Source organism: Caenorhabditis remanei, chromosome X (assembly GCF_010183535.1).
Source record: "Caenorhabditis remanei strain PX506 chromosome X, whole genome shotgun sequence".
In the NCBI taxonomy this organism is placed as follows: domain Eukaryota; kingdom Metazoa; phylum Nematoda; class Chromadorea; order Rhabditida; family Rhabditidae; genus Caenorhabditis; species Caenorhabditis remanei.
This window is the reverse complement of record NC_071333.1, coordinates 14843308-14863098: the sequence shown is the minus strand read 5'-3', so window position 1 is coordinate 14863098 and position 19791 is coordinate 14843308. Positions and strand designations below refer to the sequence as shown.

The 19791-nt window shown below is 37.7% G+C and overlaps 4 protein-coding genes across 4 annotated transcripts; 3 read left to right on the top strand and 1 right to left on the bottom strand.

Annotated features, from left to right (window-relative positions):
• Positions 1 to 44: 44 nt before the first annotated feature.
• On the top strand, positions 45 to 513 carry GCK72_024949 (uncharacterized protein; the record flags this gene model as incomplete). Its single annotated transcript, XM_003099757.2, has 2 exons — positions 45 to 194; positions 265 to 513. The coding sequence occupies 2 exons, from the start codon at positions 45 to 47 to the stop codon at positions 511 to 513; spliced, it is 399 nt and encodes a 132-aa protein (XP_003099805.2).
• Positions 514 to 1513: 1000 nt separating this feature from the next.
• GCK72_024948 (uncharacterized protein) lies at positions 1514 to 2187 on the top strand (the record flags this gene model as incomplete). The annotated part of the gene is made up of 2 exons (XM_003099792.2): positions 1514 to 1648; positions 1702 to 2187. The coding sequence occupies 2 exons, from the start codon at positions 1514 to 1516 to the stop codon at positions 2185 to 2187; spliced, it is 621 nt and encodes a 206-aa protein (XP_003099840.2).
• An 828-nt stretch (positions 2188 to 3015) lies between these two features.
• On the top strand, positions 3016 to 3921 carry GCK72_024947 (uncharacterized protein; the record flags this gene model as incomplete). Its single annotated transcript, XM_053736132.1, has 2 exons — positions 3016 to 3166; positions 3725 to 3921. 2 exons carry the CDS (start codon positions 3016 to 3018, stop codon positions 3919 to 3921), a joined length of 348 nt encoding a protein of 115 aa, XP_053579698.1.
• Positions 3302 to 19454, bottom strand: GCK72_024946 (uncharacterized protein; the record flags this gene model as incomplete). Its single annotated transcript, XM_003099733.2, has 30 exons — positions 3302 to 3408; positions 3461 to 3601; positions 3647 to 3923; positions 4101 to 4161; positions 4210 to 4294; positions 4446 to 4656; positions 5587 to 5682; positions 5892 to 6026; positions 6243 to 6554; positions 6663 to 6959; positions 7196 to 7308; positions 7398 to 7449; positions 7717 to 7787; positions 9165 to 9269; positions 9523 to 9639; positions 9700 to 10000; positions 10288 to 10362; positions 11321 to 11478; positions 14610 to 14712; positions 15584 to 15688; positions 15828 to 16001; positions 16511 to 16667; positions 16911 to 17060; positions 17146 to 17255; positions 17303 to 17419; positions 17483 to 17575; positions 17620 to 17897; positions 17948 to 18052; positions 18475 to 18589; positions 19422 to 19454. 30 exons carry the CDS (start codon positions 19452 to 19454, stop codon positions 3302 to 3304), a joined length of 4254 nt encoding a protein of 1417 aa, XP_003099781.2.
• Positions 19455 to 19791: the final 337 nt, after the last annotated feature.

The window sequence follows — 19791 nt, the reverse complement described above, 5'->3', positions numbered from 1 at the left end:
TCGAAATGAGAGAGAAATAATAATTGACCGATCTGATAATCACCATGAACTACTATCATATTGCCTTAGCAACTGCCATTCTCTTCATTATCCCTGAAAACTCTGAAAGTGTTTGCGTTACAAAACGAACAGATTGGGGACAGTTTGGGTCATTCTTCACTGATCCTCTTTGTGATGTTTGGTGCCGAATGAGAGTGAGTTTTCTGTCAACTTTTGTATTTTCACCGATTCATCTTCTTTGATAACCTTTTATTGCCTTTGCAGAGATGCGGTAAGGGCGTGTGCAGAGAAGACCCAGCGACAACGAACACAGCTAATTGCGTTTGTGAGAAGTGTTATAGAGATGACAACGGAAATGTTATCTTCCCTGAGGATGATGGTTTCCAACAATCGCGTCTGAACTTTGATGGACCCAGATCGTCGACGTCGTCTTCATCGTCGTGGGCAATGAATCAACGGAATGAGAACGATTTATATCCCAGTCAAAACAGCTATGATTACGATCGAAACTGATACACTCCATGTACACTCCATGTACACTTTGAACAAAATACAAGAATGATTGATTTATTACTATTAATGAAACGTTTTATTAGTACCTGTTTCCGGTTCTCTGCGAAAATAATGGTTTCTGTGTTTTCTATTTTGAAACTGAAATAAAATTGATAGAAACAAGATGTCTTATGACAGGAAACCTGCAAAGTGTTAAACACATTCATGTTTATTAAAACTTCAAAAATAACCTGACGTCTTTTGTATCAAAAATAGATACACGAAGTGAATAGTTTGCAGACAATTAGAACAGTGAAAACATGTAAATATTCGGTCAAGCTAATATTGTTTATAAAATTATAAGTATTCAGTTTTTATTTATTACAACCTAGTCTAACTCATTGCAAGAATATTATAGTCACAAGTCTCTATTTTAAAGTTGAACATTAAAAATGTTGTGATAGCTTATCCCTTCTGTATCGAAAACGTTCAGACTTCAAAACATTCCATTCCTGATTTATTTTATTTATCAAATGGTATAAACCACTTATACCTTCTAGAGACAAACTGATCATATTTCGAACGATACCATTTTCACTTTTTCTCCCAATCAATCTCATGTTTACATCCATCACCCTTGTGACAAGAAAAACTGTTTTCTTGAACGTCATTAGATAAATAAAACCAATTTCTTGGCGTCTATGAACTTTGTCCGAGATGTGATTGAATAAAGAAGGAAACAAAACCAAAGTGCCGAAAAGAGCTGGCAAATAAAATTAGTCTCTCGAGCGGTCGAGTAAATATTAGTAACGCCGTGAAATCGTCAACAAATTTTTCTTTGTTTGACTCACAATTTCAAAGCAATGAGTCAAAAAAGAAGGAGGTATGTATTTGAGAGTTTTTACTTCTTTACCCTAAGAGTCTCAAATTACTTTTAGTATTTTGGAGTTGAACTCATGTCTCCTAAAGTATATATAACTCGGAAGAAACAGACTCGAAAAGTTCTCAAAAGTTGTAAAGAATGACTCGAGCTATTCTTATTACTTTGGTATTACTAAATTTGTCAGTACTGGTATCGTCTGTTACAATTTGTTCCTCAAGTAGTATTTTGTCAACTTTCACCGACCCGCTATGTACTTCCTGGTGCAAAGTTAGAGTGAGTAAATTAACTTTTTTTGAGTTTCAGATAAAAAATTCTAATTATTCCAGCTCTGCTCATCAGGATCCTGCCGTAGTGTCCTTAGCGGTGACGATCCAACATGTCAATGCGAATCTTGCACATTTGGGAATTGGTTCGGATCTTCCAGTGATTCCAATAGCAACCAGCCAGTGACCGGGCAGTATTATTCAGCAGGCTCTGGAGGTATGCAATCCACACAAAACTATCAGGACTCTCAATATGGATATAATAACAATGGATACAACAATGGGATTAACAACATGAGATATAACGACAATGGATACAATAATAACCAGGGATACAATAACAACAACAATGGATACCGTACCCCTGTCACTGCTGGATATGGGAATGCAAACGGAAACTTCAACTCGAATCAACAGTATGCCGATCAACAGAACTACAACAACGGATACAGAAATAACCAGTATGGAAATTCGGTTCCAAGTGGTTACGGTGGCGCTGGTCAAACGAATTATGCATCTGGCTATCAAAATTTGAAGAAACGCCGTTAATTTTAGATTTGTAATTGCAATTTTGTAACTTTTCTGATGAATGAACGATTTGTCCTTGAATTGAGATATTAATTTTTGAAATCTTTATTAAAATGAGTTTCATTCGAATGCAAATGGAGTGAGAAGGAAATTTTATGTGCACACACAGAAAAGCAACCGCTGACTGATTGAGAATCAGGACAAGAAGCATGAAAAACGGGAAATAATCGAAAAAATATAAGAGAAGCTAGCTGGAATTCTAAGAATGAGTTGATTGTTTTGGGAAAATGGGGAAAATTGAAAAAATAAATATAAATATTGAGAAAAAATGTTCCTGAAAATTGGTGGGTGGAAGGAATAAGGAATACGCATACAATTCCAATTTAAAATAGCTAAAATGTTAGAGATGGCTTGGGTGGGAAAAAAATCAATTGCAAAATGGAAGGGGTGAGAAATACTGTATTGTCAAAACGTGTGTTGGTAGGAAGGAATTATGGCATTGTTACCAAATGTTTAATATTACATGCTCATTTAAAATTATACAGAAAAAAGTATTGGATTGAGGCTACCATTGAACCAAAATACATGAAAACGGGGAAAAATTGTGACACAGGGGGAAATTGGGGGTAAAAGCAACTTTCTAGATCACAGCAGAATTTGGGAAATTGTCACTAGGTGGGAGAAAATGGTGCACAGATGAAAAAAAAAGGAAAATTTTGATTGAACTGTGATCAAAGGTGTTAAGATTGCAAAATTTGATGCCTCTGAGGCTCTGACAAAATAAAATATTGGTAAAGAAAAAGGATGGGGTGCATGGGAAAAAGATGGAATTCAATATATGCATAAAATATGGAGTATGAAGATTTGATGACAAGAAACAAAAAAAAACGACCGGGGAAGAAGAGGAACAACTACGTTGGATTGGAGCACAGGGCTAGACTAGAGAAAATGGCTACAAGCGGCAAAATGAAGGCAAGTGACTCAATTGTGTCCTGCATAAGTGAGAAGAAGATGAATATGCACACAAAGTGGATAGGAGCTGGTGGGAAACAGTTTAAATGAAAAGAGGGTAAAGCTAGAAACAAAAATATTTTCTTTAAAAGTGCCCCAGTGGTGTTATTTGAAAGTTTTGGAATCAAACAGTGATATCGATCAGTTCAGTGGATGGCGGGAAGCTCGGGGTTGGGAGTTTGTGTTCAATTGGATATTTATCGTATATGGCAGAGAAGATGTTGTCAAGAGCTGAAAAAATATATTTGTCTCTATTGGCAAGAGGTGGGAGAATCCGACTTACTAGGTTTGTAGCTTGGCTCAATCATGGTTTCATTGCTATTAGACATCCTTCGTTGGCGGACTTCACGGATCTTAAGGATGAGAGACGTGCGAGTTGGGAACACTTCACTGTGGAGTTCTTGGAACTTGCTGATGGAATGATCTGAAAATGTTTAGTTTTATAACTGTGTAAAATGACTCGTATTACTATTTGGAAAGAGTCCTTGTTGCTTCAAAAATTCGGCCACCAATCTTCTACGCTCTTCCAACAACTTCTTGATTGAAGATCTCTCTCCATACAATGGAGTTGACTGTCCGGATGTCAAGGGAGTGATCGGAGTGCATGCAGACTTTGGCGTCACACTGTCTCCGGTGAAGAACTGTTGGTCTGGATTGAAGTTCGCACCGAAGAAAATCGAGGTATCTTGCCCCGGTGTCTTGAATGGCGTTGGCAAATTTGGTGACGCAGGAATCTCGTTGTAGATCTGAAGAAGAGAATACAGTAAAAGGGAAAGGGGAGAACTTTGATAAGAGAAGACCAAAAAAAACATAAAATGTTCTTCCTCTCGATTTTCGACCAATTTATCTATCACAACGTCACCCGACGGGTTCTTTCAGTTTCTCTCTCATCTCTTCTCTCTTTTTTCTCTTTTTTCTCTTACCTTGGGCGTAAATTCCGGAAGCTGCGCGAATTTCTCGGTGAACCCAACTTTGGCGAGAAGTCTAAAATGATAAGGATTGATGTCAAACGTAATGGTCTTTGCAACATACTTGTCCATCCGTTCATCGTTGCGCTTGAACAACTTCGCCGAAACGGTGGGATCGGTGTCAATCTCTCTGAGAGGACGCTTGTTGCCTGAATAAGGAATAGATATAGATACCAGATTATCAAGAAACGAAGTCAAGAAGATATATCACAAAAAAGATTTTTCTGTCACATCCGCCGTCTCATGATGGATCGAATTCATATCCTATTTTGATTCATTTGCGATAACTTAATCACTTACGTCTCATTCCGAGTTGAGCAGGCGTTGGTTGAAGAACGAATTGCTGTGTTGGCGCCAAAAATTGAGCGGTTGGAATCGGAGTCGGACGCACCACAGCTGGAACTGGTGCTGGTGTCTCAACTGGCTCAAGCTTGACTTGGTCAATGAAACTGACACTCTCCAACTTTTCTTGTAGTTGAGGGAGAAGGTTGGCAGTCTCGGGGAACGACATCTAGAAGAAATGAAAATTGTTTGGGAATCTAGCGTGATTAGGTGATCAAGAGACATCACAAGAATAGAATGGGCTGGCTTAGACTGGGACCCCTCATGATTTATCGCCGATCGCCACAATGTGTTTTGATGTTTTTTAACAGCGACAGAGATCATGCTGAGCCTTTCACTATATCTCTCGTTTTCTACATTGATGTTCACTCAAAACACTCTACGATTTGAGAGATCAGCGAGAAATAGAGAATCATTGGAGCATCTGATCTGCTCAATTTCATAGTTGAGCTTTGGAACAGCTCCGCAAGAAAGAAGTGAGCTAGCCGCAAAGAGACGGCACACACTAGCACAATGTTTGTTGGATGATGCCATCAAGAACTTTTCTTCTCACGGGAAAAAAATGAAAAGAAAATGGCGGAAACCGAAATGAAGAAAAAACGGAAATGGGAGACTAATGATGAAAGGATATTTCTTTTCTTTTTATTCATCAGAGGCAGATAGGGGGTCTCAGAAGATTGAGTACGAATAAATCGAGAGAGAGAGAAAAGTTCTTCTCTCTGCAAAAAAGTATGAGGGGGTGGGTCAAAAACAATCCATTTTGGCGCGGCCAACTACTGCACTTATCTTCTATCTTTTCTTCTTCTCAAAATTGTCCCCTATTACGGTAGACGGAAGTGGGCGTGGCTATATATCAGTCTAATGATACTGGCATACATGTACATCAATTCTCGTTGCAGTCATGAAAAGGGAGGGAAAAGAAAATTGGGTGGAGTGAAAAGACAAAAATGAAATCAAAATCAAATAAAATTGAATGGTTGGTAATAATTCACCCCAGGTTTCGGAATGTAAATGGGGGAGATTGACGAGAGAAATGATAAGAAATAATTGGCTTTTCGAGTGATGGTTTGGGTGGGAGAGATAGAAAGGTTTACTGTACCTTCATCGTCATTGTTGGTGTGACAGCCGAAATAGGGGACGATGTGACAGATTCAACGGCAGGAAGACTGCCAATGAATGAAGTGATGGCTGGGTTCTGAAAATAAACAATATTGTCTGCCCCGTCGTCTATCGTGGTTCAGTTCAGTTGCCAATTAATATCAAGGCCTCCCACTAATTCGATGCAACATGTTTCTAATCAAGTCTCTACTCTTTCCTATTCCTTTCTTCCTTCTCTTTTTTTTCGAATCCGGCCACGTCCTCTTTTATCACCATCTGCATTATCAAAACACTCGTCAAACTAACCAGAACGCGGAATGCGGACGCAGTTGGCGAGTAGAATGAGGATGTGTTGGTAGTGTACATGGGCAGTAGTGGTCGACATGGTGTTGACGAGTTGACAAGTGTACTTATCATTGCTGGGTTGAAGGTAGGGTACACCTGGAAAAGGGGTACTGTAGATTGTTATGGTATAGAATTAGAAAGTGGATGTCACGTAGTCATTGGTTTGGTGTTTAGTCATTATGTTGTCAATTCCGTTTCAAATAAAAAAAACTCCTGCTGTCTATTGAACAAAAAAGAAATACCGGTTTTGAAAAAAAAGTGAAAAGACCGATCGGGACCAAATCAATAAATAAATTTAGAATTATCACCTACCCCGTTAGTTCCTTGTTTGAAACAGTCAAAATCAAAGTGGAAAGTCGAAGACGCAGAGCTTGGCGCAGGGGACCCTTTGATGCTTGGTGTGTTAACCGACATCGCCGAAAGGCATGGACTCAGCATTGGTAGAGTTGTGAAGTCAAAGGAAGACGATGATGAAGGAATTGACATCGAGTCCATTGATGACGACAAATTTCTGTACACTGATGCTCCTGGTGTCATTGGAGTCATTGGGCTCAGTAGAGCAGTACCATCTACAAAAGACTTTGCAAGATCGTCAGCCGCGCTACGGAAATCGAAGTCGAACACCTGAAAATGAGAAAATTTCTAGAATTGCTAAAATTAGAAAAAACAAGAAACTGAGAAAATCCGAAAACCACAAAAATCACAAAAACAACAACTTTCACCAAAACACACCTTGTTTTTGAGAGGAGTCATTGCCACCGGCGTTGTATTCAATGACTCAGACTTGATCTTCTTCTCTTTATTACTCCATTTCCAATCAGGATGAGCCTTGAAATGTGCTTCTTTCACTTGTGCAGCAAGCTTGTGGTATTCCGCTTTTTGATCAGCCGCCAAGGCGTACCACCACTCCCCGAGCACTTTGGATACAGTTCGGTTATCACTGTTCGGGTGAGTTTTGTGGACAAGCGGGCGATGACGTTTCGAAAAGATCATGAATGCATTCATGGGCCGGCGAACGTGAGGTTCAGTCTGAAACTCTGTAGGTTACGGTATCTAACATTTCGATCATTTAGACGATGATGCCAGTTTGTCTCACCAGTCCAACGGAAATGTGTCCAGACAGGACATACCCGGCTAGTCAATTACCTGACGCAAAAGCATAAGTACGCCTAATGCTATAATAAGTTTTGGCACATATCAATGTCAACATAAAAAAACTACTTCCGCATTGTGAAAAGTTCAAATTTCCGAGACTATCAACATACCGCTGATGTTTTCGAACGTCGTCTCTCCTTGGCTAAGCGAAAAACCTCTGGCTTGATGTCGATCATTTCTTTCACTTGTGGCTGTTCGTAATCATCCTTAGGCTCGATTTTCACTGAAAAGAAATGTATGGTCTCTTTTTGATCTCAAATGGTCTTCAATTGAGTGAAGATAGGGTGATAGACTGATATTGAATCAACAAACCTGGTGATCGGAACGCTGAGTTGACACTGCTGCCGATGGATGCGGAGGATGGCTGTAATGGAAGAAAACGATGATTAAATAAGTGAGAAATAATATTTGTATTAGTTTTGAAGTTTGGCCAAATCTAAGCTTTATAAATGAAATTGTGACTCTGACAGTACCATCAATGTTATGTGACTCTGACAGTACCATCAATGTTATTAGTACCATCAATGTTATTCATCATTATACTCATTACGCATGTGTTCTAGACTTTGTTCTTGGTAGAGAATAGTCATTAGAAACAAAACAAGTGCGTAGGAGACAACAAATAACAAACCTGTGACGGAAGTGACGGCGGACCAGCATCACTGGTCTCCACTGATAGCTCGTGGGACATATCGTAGCCAGCTGAAAAAGATGGAATGTTTTTTGGTTTGAAATAGGAGCCCTCTGGATGAAATGAGGCTGTGAAGATGTTTTATGACATGAGTTCTTTTGAATTGTGAAAATCTACACTGGTGGGTCAGACTACTCCATTCAAAAGAGAGAAGGGTTTGATCTCAATTTACGAAATACTAACATGACGTTATAAGGAATTCATTCTTAAGAATCTACACAACTCGACCCAACACCTCCTTTTCTGAATTACGGATAAGACTTGATCCGATATTGAAAAGCTTGTTGAGTTGATTGGTATTTCATGTCGCGATTCAAGATTAGAATTTTAGAATGAGCTTCTGATGATATCATTCAAAATCATTCAGCGGTTTGAAGAAAAAGAAATAGTGGCGAGAGGTGCGATTAAGAAAAAAGGATAACGTGACCAGAGTGGGTGGAAAATAGGAAAGGAAATGGTGGGTGGACGCCGGGACGTTTGTTTAGAAAAGGATGGACAACGGACGTCATGAAAAGGTCAGATGAGCATTGAGAAAGAAAGAACCCGTTGGATTTGAGAAAATGTTGAAGACGAACATAGACAAACAAACGCAAAACTTTTGTGCTGTGTTGTCCTGTGTTGGAGGTATCTAGATCACAATGAATGTCTCAAAATAGTCCAGAAATCATATCAGAAATTTAAATGATTTAAGACTTCATTAATTTATTTCGGTCGTATTCTATTTCAATATCAGAAATTCCATTCAATATTTTTTCCCATGTTTCCACCAGCGATCAAATAAAAATCTGTGAGAACTCAGAGCACAAACAGATCTAATTTTCAAAGAAATCCCACATCCCACCATTGAAAACCAAAGGTGTTCATTCTCAAAGGATTAGGAAATCAAATTTGTCGTAGCACCTTTGCAACATTCTAAAGATTGACGAATAATCTGAGACAAGATTAAGAGCAGATCAAAAAGAATGAAAAAGTATGTATGATCTTGTTATCATTAATCAGGAACGTGTGAAAACGTCTGTGAGCTTTTTAATGTTCTTGAGGTACCGCAGACTAGACAAGCGAGATCTCAAAATATTTTGACAGAATTGAAACGTGTTATATTGGAAAATAAAAGAAAGAAAATTCAGAATGTGAAAAAACTCAAAACAAAAGAGACTTCTGACTTCCGATATATGTATACTTGGTTTAAAGTTCCTAAAACCTCTCTGAGAAGATGAGCAATGAAAAAAAGGGATTGGTAGAAAAATAAATAGAGAATGAATTGAATGAAATTGCAACATCTATGAACGGAAAACAAACACCCAGTGGCACACTTTTCTAATAAACCGTTAATGAGTTGGAAGTGAGAAAGAGATAGAAAATTGAAAAATGAGAAATGGATCACTTACTTAGTTCTGCACTCGAGTTTCTGGAATTGCTCTGTTGGTTCTGATTTTGATCAGTTGGAGGTGTTACCGTTGATTCTCCACTGCGTGTTGAGTTAATTGGAAAAGCTGGAAAATGTTTGTTGTGAATAAACATAATAACTTTTCTGGATAAGGGACACATTTATAAAGTAACATATCATATCTAGAAAAAAACATGGCAAAACTAATATCACTAATGAAAAATTTGAATGTTGAGGTGTTACATTTTTAATATCAGTTCCTTACCTACTTCTTATATATGGAAAAATTAAACTGTTGAAAGAACGTATATAAGGTGATAATCTTGGGCTTTCTAAAATAAGCTCGGCTTACAACGCACTTGAACTAGACCCGTTTGGATTTGAGGATCCTGTTGACGCGAGGCCGCCGCCTCCTCCAGAGCTGTCATCATCATCATCGTCGGAACGTTCCTCGGTTTTCTGACAAATACTGACGTCTGAAAAAGATAAGTTGGATGAAGTTGGTGAGAAGGCTGGTTTTCTGAAAAGTTACTAACTGTCACTTCCGCCATCATCGTCGTCTTCATCTTGCTCGTCATCTTCTTTTTCGATTTTCACATTGTTATTATTTGCCTGATTGTTGTTCTGTGCATTCAACTGTTGCTGGAGAAGTGCCTGAGCTTGCTGTTGTAACAATGGAGCGGTAAGTTGGGACAATAAAGTTGGATTGATGTTGAATAGTCCTGATGCCGCATTAGTCAGTCCTAACGGTGGGCAGAAAACCGAATTTGCCTGGGTGATGGCTGGGAGGTCGGGTCTCCGACCTGCTGGCACTTGCTGCATAAGGAGTTGTTGGAGCTGAAAAAGCTCGGAGTAATGGAACAGAATTAATAAAATAGAAACAACTTCGAATGAAAACAAAACTCCTATCAAAGATATAAAAATAGTTTGAACTTTTGAACATCCTTATCTAATCCCAAATGGTCATGTCCAGGAATATTTTTAAACGCCATCCGCATCACAAACTAATTTCCTGTGATATGAATGAGTTATTATTAAAATGACCTCCCCCACGCGTGGTCGTCTATCATAAAACGCACAAACAAATTTTCTGACAAATTTTCCTGAAATTATCGAATAATCACCTGCTGAAACTGATTCTCAAATCTGACGTTTCCAATTTGCATCAACTGTTGCTGAATTTGTTGAGCACGTTCAACCTGAAACACATTCCTATTGTTATTTTTATTCAATAAGAGAGAAAAATTGACTAAAACGAGTTTTCAATACTTCTTTTTCAATTATTCTCCAAAAAATGGGGAGAGAAATTGCAAAGAGTATGACGGATCAAATTCAGGAGGAGAGAGGGCATTTTGAAGAGCGGTGCCCCCATTTTGAATATCAGATTTCTGGAAGGAGGTCTTCAGAGCAGTTCAGTTTTCGGCCCTTCGACGTTTTTTTCACACGATTTTTGAGAGAGGAGAAGAAAGGCCAGTCAAAAAATGGGTCCCGAGTGAGCGGCGACCAGATCAGCTACCAATCCGGCGACGTAGTCGAAATGGCTACGTCACACTTTTCGAATCGAATGGAGCGTATGAGTATGACTGACGGTTTGGTTCATTGAAACAGAAAATGAGGGGTTGAAATGAAAACGACCAGAAATAGAGAGAACAAAACGAAAATAGAGAATTAACTAAACTTTTTGCATGGATTGATCTCTATATGATCAATGAATACAAAACACGGTACATATGGTACTACTTGTTTAGAAAGAGTGAATGGACTGTCGGTTAACCTAGACACCATTGATCAGATCATTTCTAATGATGTGATATATAGTAAAAACTGTTTTCCTTAACTTTAAATGTATTGAAAACCCGCAGTATACCACATAATTTTTTTGATCTAACATATTTTTGTGTTAGTTTTAAGAGATAGACAGATAGGCGTGACGTTTAAATGTCATGTAGCGCTTATATCAGACATACAAAATATTGTCTGTTTGATACTCAGATTATACGGAATAATAACCAACTTTATTATATTTTATGTATGCTTGGAAATGGAGATCTCAGTGACTTCAAAACCCTCAAATCCGATTCTGTCCAAAAACAGATCTACCTCTCTAGTCTCTAATGAAGTTCACGTACCCTACCCACACAATCTCACTGGACTCACCGAAAATTGTGGTGGTAGACTCTTATCCGATAACAGAGAAGATGGAGCTGATAACGGATTGATTTTCCCGGCGGAAAAGACAGAGGTGTTGACTGTGGTTGGAACACGTGTGGATGTTGAGTTGGGTAGGAAAACTGTTGGTTCGGGATGGAATAACTCTGAAAATTTATCATAGTAATATCAAACAATATCTAGCAAAGTATAGGTTAGGACATAAAGTGTCAGGCATACTGTAGTTTTATAACTTTCACTGTCCCTAGGTAATTAAAATTAAAGCTAATTATGTATTTGATGATGTATTTGTTTCAATACACAACTTTCAATATTCCAAACTCTAGACCATAAGTGTTTCTCCATATTCTCAGAAACTTTTTAATTGCCTCAAACAAAAAATTGCAATTCATTACTGAATGGATCATTGTTAAATAATGAACAGAGCGAAAGGATGAATTGAAAGTTAACATTAAACTAGAATGCAAAAAAAGTGATGTGGGTGGATGAGGAAAAGAACTTGAGAGATGAGAAAAAAGACTTGCGTCAAAGAATGCTTCATGATTCCGACAAAAATGCAAATCGAGCTGAACTTTATACGGAGTCGGGGGTGTGAGCAAAGAAAGATTATCATAAAACTAGGAGTTTTCTAACAAGATGGTTTTGAAAAAGAAGCTTAAACGAGCCTATGGATGGAGTGGATCAACAAGAATCGTGGTTTGCAGCAGAATGGATTCTGACCATAATCTCGTTTCAGTTATGATTTGAATCCTAACAAATACTCAAAACACACTCGCCGGGCTTATCTAGAGAGACCTAAACATCTGAAAAAGATCTGAGGGAAATCCTACCATATTCCATTTATATATCCGAACAAAATCACTTTTTTCATTTTCCACCTGTCTAACCAAATGAGTGGGTTGACTGAGTGTGACTTTTGATGTGAAAAAGCAAGAAATGTAAATACATAAGCGAAAACAATTATTTTTGGAAAGAAAAAAGAAAACTTCGGGTCTTATTATTATTGTTATTATTATTATTTTGTTCCACTCTTTTTTTTTCAGTTGTGTTGGTTTTAGATGAAATGGACACTAAACTCGTATAGCACTAGTGCAAAAAAAGAAGGAATGTTGCGTCGTGTAATTCGAGAAGCCGCTTTTACATCATTCAAACTGTAGCTTGAAAGAATTTTCAAAAAAAATTGAAGCCGAGGATTTTTGATGAGAATTTGAATCTGGAGAATTCAAAAAACGGAAACAAATAGTGAAACATCCGAAGGACGGATATCATGTCACACCTCCAAAAACCGATACTGCCTCTATACGTACCCATCGGCAAATGGGCGGTTTCACTGCAAACAGACTGTACTACTACTCGTCCTGACCACGGATGATTGTTGTCTGCCTGCCCTATTCAAGCGATGCCCATCTCTGAGCATGACTAACATACTAGAATTTTTGGAGAACAATTTTTAAAAGAAAGAAAACATGTACAACTATTCAGGAACGTAATATATGATAAAGAAGAATAAGAGAATAGTAGGCGATGGATGGGAAGGGGCGACAAAAAGTACTCTTATTAGAAAAATTGTATGGCACGCGGACAGTCAAGAAAATGAAATAAATGAAAATCGTACTGTGGCAAACTGATGTCCCAAATTAGGGGCGGTTCCGAATAATAAAGAAACAATGGATAGTAGAAAAATTGAACTTTTGATTCAAAATTCGAGTCCAAATATGAGAAAATCCATTCTAATCTAAAACTTATCCGGACTACACCCTAAACCACTCAGAAAAATATAAGGACTACAATATTTGTCACAATCGGCTAAAATGTTATGTTTATAGGATTACGGTAGGTTTATGCTATCCCTTCTTAGAAAAATAAACTGAACTGGCCATTCTCAGTTTCAAAGTCTCAATTTTATATCGAAGTTCTAAATTTTTCAAAAATGACTGGAAGTTCGCCAAACAAGGAATGAAAGAGTAAGACATTCTTTTCTCTAAATCGAACAACCTCAACCCATTCACTTATTTTTTCGCCCTGAAAGGTGAATAGACAAAATTGCCGTCCTCTCTGGAATAAAGGTGAAAAAAGCTGGGAAGGAAAAAAGGGAAAAAGGAAACGTTTCGTTGTTGCATTGAATAGACTGAAGTGCACATTGACTCGAGGTCGAAAAGACGTTTTGTTAGAAGAATGGGTTGTTCTTTTGGGAAGAAAAAAGTTCAAAAAGCTAAAGAAGAACGCTAAAAGCTCAGAGCTAGTCGTTAGCCAAACGATTTTTTGAATGTAAAAAATTCAGCTGAATTACTTTTAAAACTACTTTCAAAGCTAGCAAAAAAGCAATAAAATGTCTATCGGCTCAGACGGAAGGCTTTTTCCTCAATGGAAATGTCAGGGATAGTTCATTAGCAAGTTATTAATACCAGCGGCTCCTTTTGTTCATTGAAGTGATTGTCTTGAGTCTCATGCACAAACATAACATTCAGCTGTGCAGAGAATACAATGCAATAAAACCATCTGTTAGATTAACCATCCTATAAAATCAACAGTTCTCTAATCAGTTTGTGATTCTTCATAAATTTCAATAGTTCACCACTTTCCAGCCAAAATTCATTCACAAAACGTCATGTCTTATCAAAAAATGTACGCCGTTTTTTTTCTTTTAATTATACCCATTTAAGCCCCTCACAGTCTTGTTTGTTTAGAAAAGAATCAACAGTTTCTTGCGTACGGAACCTTGAGTCACAAACCATAAATAATGGGTGGTTTTGGCAGCGGCGGGAGGGAAAAACATAATTTTTGTTGATTAGTTATTACGATTGATTCAAAAACAAACGCTTCCAGAAAGAAGAGCAACAAATTCGTTTTTATGATTTATAGTTATGCCGTTCAGCAGTTAGTTTTTATTTGCATTCAAATAAAAACCCAGCCAAATAACACGTTAATTCCCCACTCAGACTGATATGGATTACGGTAGTCTGCTGAGAAAGGATTGGTAGGAGTATCCCATTCTAATTCAGTATTTTGTGTGATAACAGTATTTTCAAGTTCTATCAAATAGGTTCCAATTCTACTTGTTCTAAAGTCTAAAGTACTTAACATATATAAAGTATTAGAGTAAAAGTTAGGACAAGATTAAGCTAATACCTTTCATTAGATGTCTCAAAATTGATGTTTGATGTAACAGTCATCTTGTTGCCAAGTTTTGGCAATATAAAAATTGGATATGATAATACTTCCAGAAACTACCCCAGCTAAACGTTTCTACAGCCATGGAACTTCCTACAACACTCACCAGGCTTGCTATTTCCAGGTGGGCTTCTTTCCATATGATGACCGTGCGGTGGTTTACTTTTGAGAGACAGATGGCGTGAGCAGTAACCACGTCGTTGGGACTCCTGCAATCTTTATTTTTAGCTCGTCACTCCAAATTATTTGTTGTCATTATTGGCCAGAAAGTGATGATGTGACCGAAATGAAACAAAAACTCTCTCTCTCATTCGAGAAAAAAAGGTGCGCGGCGAATGAACAAGACGCGCCCGACTAACTGCTGGTTGACAACAGATGGATGACTTTTCCCTTCGTCACCTGATTAGGTATCCATTTCATTTCACCCCGCTAGGTTCCTTCAAGAATATTTGAACAAAGTCTCCATTCAAGAGATGATAAAAAATGTAAGAAGAGGGGAAGAAAGGGGGAGAAATGACCAACTGTCAGGTCGTAATTCATTGTGAGACGTGTGACTGACCTGCGCTTTGATTTTGATTCTTCTAATGTTATTTTTGATTCTGATTTCGTTTTCGTTTGCCATACTCCCTCTGATTTTTGTATTAAGTGATCAGAGTGGCATGGGGGACTTACAAATGACAAAATACAGTAACTAAAGAAACACTTATGGAGTAATATGAAAATTATGGCTATTCTCAAAATAGGCCTAAAAACGAAACATGGATAGAGCACTACTATAAAACTTCAGTTAAAATTGAGCCACTATATCGAAATGACATTGTTTTGAAGATTTCTCTAACTGGCGCCAAAGACATCATCTCTGTCTGCATTACTGTATCTTATTGAAAAGAATTCCAACATAAGAAAACAATAAAATACTGATTAAGGCTGTCTTCTAAAACAGTACTGTACTTTGGATTCTTCTCATTCTTGGATCTTGTGACTATGATTACTGGTAATTTTATATCAACGAGAAACAACAAAATCGAGGGAAAGTCAAGGGGTCGGGACATGATAAGATAAACTTTTTTCTAGTCATACCTTATTACAACCTTCTTTTGAACACAGCCGTCGCCACTGTTTCCCATTGAACTTTTTTCGAATACCACACTGCGTCGTCACGATTTCGCCTTTTTTGAAACGTTGCTGGAAGATTGTAATCGGTTTATCACATTGAGGGTAGTCGGTAAAAGTGAATATAATTACTGATAAGAACGGTAGTACAACAACCAGTTCCGGAAAAAAAAGTGTGGTGGGGAATGAAATTGTGAGAAAAATAACACACCTGGTCTAACATGGCTTTTGTTGCACATACTGGCGCTGTGATATTCTGGAACATATTAGCCTGCTGGCCCTCCGAATCTCCTTCAAATATTCCAGAATCTTGTGAAGGATTGACAAATAGTGATCGTGGAGCAGCGTTGGATACTGTGGTTGGCGAAGGTTCACTCGACTGATCCTGGGAAATGAACAAGAAATTGAAGGTGGGAGGAGATACGAGAACGGATTACCGTATTAGGTGCCCAGACAATAGCTAAAGCTAATAGACGTAGCAATATTTTTCGTTTTTTAGAGGGGATAAAGAGTAAACGAAGGCGACTGGATTCTTTGTTGTTACTCTAACACTATTAGTGGTTTTTGTCGAATCGAGATTACTAGTGATTGATGAATAGGTGGGTGCTAAGAAAATGAGGATTTGACTTGGACAATTGTTAACGCAAATTTCTTATTTTCAAAAGCTTACTTACTCATATAAGCAATGACGTGATTTATCAAAGAACGTTGGTGGGAGACTTGTCCTTTTCATTTTTGAGTTTCTTAGATGGATTAGGTTCTATAAGTCCATATTTCTAATTTTTATGTACTCAGGTTCAAGAAAACTTGAAGAGATCATCTCTACGATTTTCCGTATACTATAATTGTCTTCATAAAAACTTATACGTGAGAATTCACAAAATTATTTCCTACCTGGTTTGACGAGTCTGGATGTTCTTCGTCAGAATCCACGGACACCGTTTTAGAGCTTGATTCCTGATTTGACGTGAATGGGTGTGTCGCCGGATATGTAACAGTTCCAGTTGGTGACACCGGAGCCCCGGTTTGACTGGATGTGATTGGTGTTGATCTGAAATAGTTTACAAACAAAGTAACGAACAAACTAACAATTTCTTCATTTTTTGATAATATTTGCTTGTTCTTTTTGATTTTCCGAGGCTTCTAACAAGAGGACAAACTTATACTATGGAATGTTATTGATATATAATGTTGTGTTCAAAAATAATTACAAGTTTTGTCCGAAAGTGACATAAGGTTATTAGAATGGATTAAAATGGCAAAATGAAACATTTCGAAATTTGTGTGGACTTACACAGAAGGCGTAGTGACAACATGTTGAAAACTTTGTGAACGCCGTTGTTGATGTTGCAGAGCCATCAGCAAAGAAACATTTCCTGTATTTGTTACACTTCCGCCATTTTCTGTTGTACTCGGCAACGAGGGTACTGGTGTTGTTGCAAGACTGGAAAATATCATGGATAAGAACACAACCGAAAGAACATAATTTTTCAACAGGAAGTAATATAATTTGGTAATAAAGGGAATACCTTTGCGATGTTTGTGTATTTTGCATCAAATCCTCAAACCAAGGAGGCCTCAGCAATCTCAAGTTTGCTCGAGACACCAGACTTGAGTAATTAGCGTTAGTTACTTTCACCTGCAAAGTTCAATTTGTCTAACATAGTCGTTGTTTCCTTGTCATACCAAAAATCTAGGAGCAGTTTCTTTACTCGGTAATAGTTCAGCCGTACGGTATACCGCTTCTGACCTCTCCAATGGTAATCGTACTGCCAGAATCGAATTTGACCCAATTGTTATTAACTGGAATGAATTGGGAAAATGAATTAATGTAAGTTGAAGAGTTAAAATCCAAATTTTACTAACTTCAGAATGACTAGGAGCCTGATCGGCGATTACCAACGACAGATTGAACGCGTGTGTCACATTATTATATTTAGCTTCTCTACCATCATCCAACTGAAAATGTTTTTTTTTTCCACTCACAGCTTCATCTGTCTTACCTGTACAGTAATATCTCTATTATTTGTTGCGTTTTTTACGTAACCCGATTGATAAACACCTGGAGGTACTCGTGCCAGTACACGATGTCCCAACCAGTCTAGCAGTACAACGGTTGAGTTTGGATTTGGTGTTGCTGGTGAATCAGGGTTGATTTGTAAAGGGAGGGGATGGGCAATTTGAATGACAGGTGGTTGTGATGATGTAGGTGGTGGTTCTGCAGGGGTATCCGATGATGATTGCGATGCTTGTGGAGGTAATACGTCTTCCGTAGGTAGTTCTGAAACTGGAGCGGTTTTCAAAAAAAGTGAGTGAGTTACTGAGTCTCACTTGGTGGAGAGGACTTCTGAATATTTAGATTACGTAAAATATCAGGGTTAAAAAATGCGGATGAGAAGCGGAACGCGCTGATCGGCCCAGCCGGTGTTGGCGCCTCTGGAACACTTATAAGTTTTAGTGTACGCCAAACAAAATGAAAAGGCGGGAAAATATTATAGAAGCAACAAAAAACATTTTTACTATGTACAACAGAGAGAAATAAAAACTACACGGAAAAAAGAGGCGCCCATCGCACACCTATCCAAGCGAAAGTCCGGATGCGAAAAAAAGAGAATACATGCGGTTTTCGAGGTTGCAGAGCTCAAAAAGAGAACAAAATAAATGGAACACAAGAAAAGGAAAGTTGTACTACATAAGGAATTTTGGTATGTTAGAGAATATGAGGAAAGCGTGCCGTTCTAGATTTAGACATTAGAGCTAGCCAGTGTTCAATCATCATTCAAGTGGGAAATATAATTTCGGGGTTTAGGGAGAATACGGAGAACGCACTATCTGTAGACAGGAATGAATGAACATACGCGATGAATTCGTGGGGGACAGCTCATCTTGACTCTCTGATGTGTGATCTCGAAACGCTGTTGAAGCTGCCGAAGGCAGCGATTGTTGGGTGAGCAATGACGGAATGGCCGCAATCTGTAAGATCGAAAAAGAAATAGACGTAGTTTTATTTTTGGATAGGAGGTCTCAATATTTGTGTTTTTTCCTGGTAAACCTTTGATCAGATTTGTGAGAAAAGTTTCATGAAGTCATGTTACAAAACAAACGTCATTTAGAATTTATCAATATACATACGTCAAAAGCTAATCATGTCATTTTTCAGTGTAAGATAATAAGATCCTCGTAAGCTACTATACTCAAATAAAAAGTGAAGAAATTTCTGATATTGGAAGACCCCTCACTATGAATCATTCCGAGCCTGGACAAAAATCAGATAAAGTTTTCTACAAATCGGCTCACTTATAATTTTTCGTTCACTTCCAAAAATCCTGTTTGCTTAAGCTTAATGGATTAAGGTGGAGATACAACACTCTTACAAATTAGAATTCGGAGACAAAGAATACGGTATCTATGAAAAATGAACAACATTTCTACTGATCAACCAAAATTCTAGAATAGTAGTAATCAACAGACAACTCTGAACTAACAAGGCATTAGTCTGGAAATTTTTAATTATTAGTACGACAGAGGCAATTGATAGAAGTCAAGAAGACAACTTTCTGTGAATAAGTTCACAAGGTTATAATTAAAAATTGAAAAGGTTCTTAGCATCAAAACTCATCCGTTACCTTATAATTTCCAAGAATTAACATTTTGGAATACGATCGAATAGTGAGATAGAATAATGATCAAATGAAAATTAACATTCAGATCACACATCTAAACTATTACTGTTTGTTTTTTGATTAGTTCATTTGGCAGATTTGTATCTGATAAAAAACAATGATCTACGACAGAGTGTACTTACCTGTTTTGGAGATCCGCCTTCTTGATTTTCCATCGAGATGATTTTAGGAATGATATGCAAACTTCCTGGAAACGGCACTTGTATTGAAAACCTGCAGCTATATTTTTAGATCCAAAAACAATGCACTTTCCAATAGGATTTGATCTGCAGGGAGTTCACAAACCAACTGGTATTTTATTTTTCAATAAAGTGCTCATGAAGCCGGAGTTTTTTGGAACTTTTTGGAATTTTTGTACCACTAGAATTTCATTTCATTTCTGACTGATTTTTGTTCAGATCATTTTCTACTAAGACTAATCTATCAACTGATACAGAGAATTGTTCATGAACTCACTTTTCATTGCGATTTGTAAAAATGTGATCAAAAATA